Source organism: Chinchilla lanigera, unplaced genomic scaffold (genome assembly GCF_000276665.1).
Source record: "Chinchilla lanigera isolate Chin_1 unplaced genomic scaffold, ChiLan1.0 scaffold00099, whole genome shotgun sequence".
Lineage (NCBI taxonomy): Eukaryota > Metazoa > Chordata > Mammalia > Rodentia > Chinchillidae > Chinchilla > Chinchilla lanigera.
This window is the reverse complement of record NW_004955500.1, coordinates 7,606,668-7,611,739: the sequence shown is the minus strand read 5'-3', so window position 1 is coordinate 7,611,739 and position 5,072 is coordinate 7,606,668. Positions and strand designations below refer to the sequence as shown.

Below are 5,072 nucleotides of genomic sequence, written 5' to 3'. Positions count from 1 at the left end.
CTTACACATACATAATTTCTGCCAGGTGTGAATATTTCTGTCTATAAAATGTAGTAGCTAATCCTTTTCCACACTGCTTACTTACCTAGGGTTGTTCCTCAGTGTGAATTCTTTCATGTATTTGACACTGTATCTGTCGAATGCTTTCCCACATTGCATAGATACATAGGGTTACTCTCCACTGTGAGATCTTCTATGTCTACAAAATGAAGCATTAGGAGCAATCCTTTCTCACACTGCTTACACATGTAGGATTTCTTACCGGTGTGACTTCTTTCATATATTTCATACTGGCTGCATTTGCTGAATGCTTTCCCACATACATAGGGTTTCTCACTAACGTGATTTTTTTCCATATCTTTGAGAATAGTTGTATATACTGAATGCTCTTCCCACATTACTTACACACACAGGATTTCTCCCCAATGTAAGTTCTTTCAAATGCTTGACGATGACTGTATTCTCAAAGCTCTCCTATATTGCTTACATACATAAGGTTTCTCCCCACTGTGAATTCTTTCATGTCTGTGAAACAAATTACTGTGAGCTACTGCTTTCCCACATTCCTTAGATACACAGGATTTCTCTCCAGCATGTCTTCTTTCATGTATTTGAATATAGCAAGAAGAAATAAAAACTTTCCTGCATTGCTTATCTATATATATACATGTATTCCCTCCACTGTAATTTCTTTCATGGATTTGAACATCACTCGGTATGTTGGAGGCCGTCACACTTCTCTTACATACAAAGGTCTTCTCTAGGATGAGTTCTCTCACTAAAATCAGAGTAGGTTTTCCTAAGTTGCTCATATTCACAGTGTTTTGTCTCTAGCCATAGTCTCTGCATGTTTCTGAAGGGACTAGAAATCACTGCAGGATCTTCTATGCTCACTACATTTATGCAGCTTCTCTTCAAATCCCAAATACTCATGTGGTTTCAATCCAGTGTGAACTCTGATGAGCCTATTTAGTGATAATGACTAGTCAGGGGCTTTCTACAAGGTTTTCAGCTGGTTTTAAACCAGTTTGTTTCATGTTCACATTAGCATCTGGAGGCCAAAGGAATATTTCTTCATGTTGATTCAAAGCTTTATATGGATATACTGCTCTACCTCTTCATTTCTTAGGTTTATCTGGCAAATTCCATACTCTTCTTCAATTTGCTGGTTATCCCAGGTTCTTCCTATAGCAGCCATGTTCATAAATGTTTCCCCTACTGCTAGGCATGGTGATGCATGCCTGTAATCCCAGCACTCAAGAGGCTGATGGAGGAGGATTCCTGGGAGTTTGAGGCCAGCTGGGCTACCTAGCAGGGCCCTGTCTCAAAAAAAAACAGAACAGAACAGAACAAAACAAAAAAAAAGAATGACATTCAAGACCATTCTAGCTAATGGATATGGGATTTTTTTAGGATATTATACTAAGTAAAATAAACCAATCACAAAAAGACAAATTCTATGATTCCATTTATATGAGGCATTTAAAGTACTCAAAGCCAAAGAAACAGAAAGTAGAATGGTAATTGCTAGGGGTTGGGAGAATAGCAAATTGGGAAGCCATTCAACACGAAGTTTATTTTACAAGAAGAAAAATTTTAAGATCACTTGTACAACAACATGAATACAGTTGACGCTACTAAATAAAGCACTTACAAATGCTTACGATGGTTTGGAGGAGGGGTATCTGGTATTTGAATCTAGGCCTGCCTCAAAAACTCATGTATTTAGATCTGTGTCTGGTGGCATATGCCTATAATTCCACACTTCAGAGGCTAAGGCAGGAGGATGACAGTGAATTTGAGGTGAGCCTGGCTACCTAGTGAGTTCAGGCCAGCCTGAACTACTTGACGGGGCTCTGTCTCAAAAACCAAACCAAACCACCACAAAAAAAAAAAAAAAATACAGAATCCCCTCAAATATGTGTTTAATAATTAATAATTATGTTATCATTGTTTGCTACTTTGAAACAATTATATCTTTAAAGAACATTTCCTTATTCTCATTTACACAGTTCTCCCTCTTCTGTGTGTCAGGGGAGCAAACCATGGCTCATAGTTGCATTGCCTTAAGCCTGACAGATACCAGAATTTTCTCCTGGAAGAGTAGCACAATCAGTTGAGATAGAAAATTGAACATGGAGTCATTATTAATCCAAGAGATTAAGTAGAGAATCAAACACAGGTCAGAGGATTAGGCAAGACAGATCAAGAAGAAATAATTCTGGCTATTTAAAAACATTATTGCTAGGCATGGTGACAGGCACCTCCAATCCCAGGCTGAGGTTGGAGGATCTCAAGTTTGACCCCAGCCTGGGCGACTTGGTAACTTAGCCAGACCCTGTTTAAAAAGCAAAAATAAAAAAGGGATGGAGATGAAGCTCAGTGTGAAGGCCCTGGGTTCAATCCCCAGTACTACAAAAAATTAAAGGGGGTGATGGTGTAGCTAAGTAGTAGTGAATATGGTCAGTGTGTGGGAGGCCCTGTATTCTAACTCCAAAATAAATAAGTACATAAATAATAATAAAAAAAGCAACATACATAATTAACTGAAAAAGTACTTGTTTTACTAAGAGAAAAAATTTTGTGATGGAAGTTTAAAATGGTAAGTCTTTTACCTCATAACCTGAAGTCATTTCGACCTTTCTGAACCTCAATTTCTACAGCGTCAAAAGGAGCCATACTAATTGTAGGCCGTGTATCACGGAGAAGGATCTGAAAAGAAACATTTTTGAGGGTGAATCAGAATCAAACACACCAAGTTAGCAATGACAAAACCCAAACTATTAAACACAGAAGACTAAGAATTCCACTATTCAAATTTACCCAAATTAAACAAGGTAAGCTGAGAGTAGTCCTTGAAAACAAAGAATCCAGTTCGCTAGAATGGCAACAATAATGGAATTATGTTTGACTTTAAAATCAACACTTGGGGCTAAGGATGTGGTTCAGTGGGAGAGGTCTTGCCTAGTATGTGTGAGGCCCTGGATTCAATTCTCAGCATCACAAAAACAAATTTAAAAACCTACACTTAGCTAGGTGTATTGGCACACACAAGTAATTTCAGCTCTTAGGAGGCTGAGGCAGGAGGAACCCCATGAAGTAAAGGCCAGCCTGGACTACACAGTGAGACGCTGTCTCAAAAAAACAAAAACAAAAACAAAACAAACAGATATTGTGAATATTTATCTGATGAAGACTTAGTGTTTACCATGGTTAGATCTGTGCTATCTTGTATCCCTAGCACACAGGGATACAAAAATGAAGGCACTGGCTTGGTCTTCAATTTCAATAGAATGTTAAAAAAAAATTTTTTTTTTTGATAATAAGATCTACAGAATGTTTCATTAAGTACCAAGAACTATTATAAATGCTTCCTACTCATTACATTTTCACTTGCTTCATTTCAAACTACAATGTAGGTACTAATAATCACGCACATCTTATACAAGAGGCTCAGAGATTAACGTCTTTTTTTTTTTTTTTTTTGGTCTTTTTGAGACAGGGTCTAGCTGCGCAATTCAGGCTGTCCTTGAGCTCACTTAGTAGCCTAGGCTGGTCTGCGAACTCACAACGATCCTCTTGCCTCAGCCTCCCAAATGCTGGGATTACAGGCGTGCGCCACCACGCCCAGCCAAGAGAGGTTAACGCCTTGCCCAGGATCAAACAGCTATTAGATGGACGGGGTTACAACTTTTCTTTCTGGCACTGGGGATTGAACCCGGGGCTTTTTCACCGAGACACATTCCCAGTCCTTTTAAAATTATTTTTTTCTTTGAGACAGGAGCCCGCCAAGTCACTAAACTCCCTCGGGTGAGCTAGCATTTACAATCCTGCTTTAGCGTTCCAGGTTGCTGGGATTAGAGGAAGGCCTGGCTCGAAGCTGGGATACAACCTGACAGAGGCCTGAACTCACAGACTGCACGTGAGGGACGCTGATGTTCACCATGCGCAAACAGGGCCGAAGTATTATCACCTCCTGCGGGGCGTGTGGCGTCTCCGAGGCCCCGGGCGACTGAAGCCTACGCACTTCAGCCGTCTGGCGAGACTGTCTAAACATAAAGAGCTGGGGATGTACAGCAGTTCCGCGCGCAAAGCCCTGGGTTCAATTCCCGGTACCGAAAAATGCATAGAACTTCCTCCGGGCCTCGTTCCGATTAAACGAAACAGCGTACTAAGCGTCGTATGGCGCTTGGGCCGGGCGGAGCACCGAATGAGCTTCACTCTATGAAGCTGGTTCTCCACACCGAGACACGGAGAGGGCGCTGGCGGCACGCCGGGCAGCGACTTTCTGGACAGTGCCGCTCCGTCTCGACAGAGGCCGGGGCCACGGTCTTCGGTCACTCTTCGGTTTTCTGAACGTCTCACGTATCTCCTCTCTCAGGCTCTCCGCGGCCTCATTTCCCGCCGCTGCCTCCACCACAAACGGAGCTCGCTCCGCAGCCGCCGAGCGGCGCCTGGGCGCGCGCCTCGAGCACTTACACCAGCGGCCGCGCGGCTCAGCCCGGGGCGCGAACGCTCGGCCCAGTTCTCGCGGGGAGAAACGCGGGTTTTGAACGAGAACTTGTAATTTCGCCCGACCTCTCAACGGTCACATGACCGGCGCGCGCGTCCTCGCCTCAAGGTCCTTCCTGGTCCCAGACTGGCTGTTACCTGGGCTACCGGGCGTCGCGAGGGCCACCCCGAAGCAGGCGCTTTGATTTTTTCGCTCCCTCGGCGGAAGCGTGCCTCTCCGCTGAGCGGAAGTTCGTCACGTCGCGGTTGCCTCCGCACAGCGGATGTGTGTCGCCGCCGGGGTGACGCTGTGAAGCGCTTGCAGCCGCCGCCGCTGCCTTTTGGTTGAAGCACTATGGAGGAAGAGCGGAAGAACAACAACAAGCGCTGGTATTTCACCCGGGAACAGCTGGAGAATAGCCCGTCCCGCCGTTTCGGCCTGGACGCAGATAAAGAACTTTCCTACCGCCAGCAGGCGGCGAATCTCCTCCAGGACATGGGACAGCGTCTCAACGTGTATCCTTGCGGCCTAGGCCTCGGGCCCGGGCTCGGGCGGGCCGGGGCGGGAGGGCGGCGGCGGC

General features: G+C 44.7%; 1 protein-coding gene across 2 annotated transcripts in view; it reads left to right on the top strand.

Moving 5' to 3' along the window:
* Nucleotides 1–4,826: 4,826 nt before the first annotated feature.
* Ccnt1 (cyclin T1) overlaps nucleotides 4,827–5,072 on the top strand; it is a 26,289-nt gene continuing 26,043 nt past the window's right edge. For both annotated transcript variants that reach the window (XR_001231467.1, XM_005406661.2), the window contains exon 1: nucleotides 4,827–5,007. Coding sequence is in view for 1 of the 2 variants with exons in the window: in XM_005406661.2 (XP_005406718.1) it covers nucleotides 4,847–5,007 (161 nt within the window). In the remaining variant the exon portion in view is untranslated. The remainder of the gene's footprint in view (nucleotides 5,008–5,072) is intronic.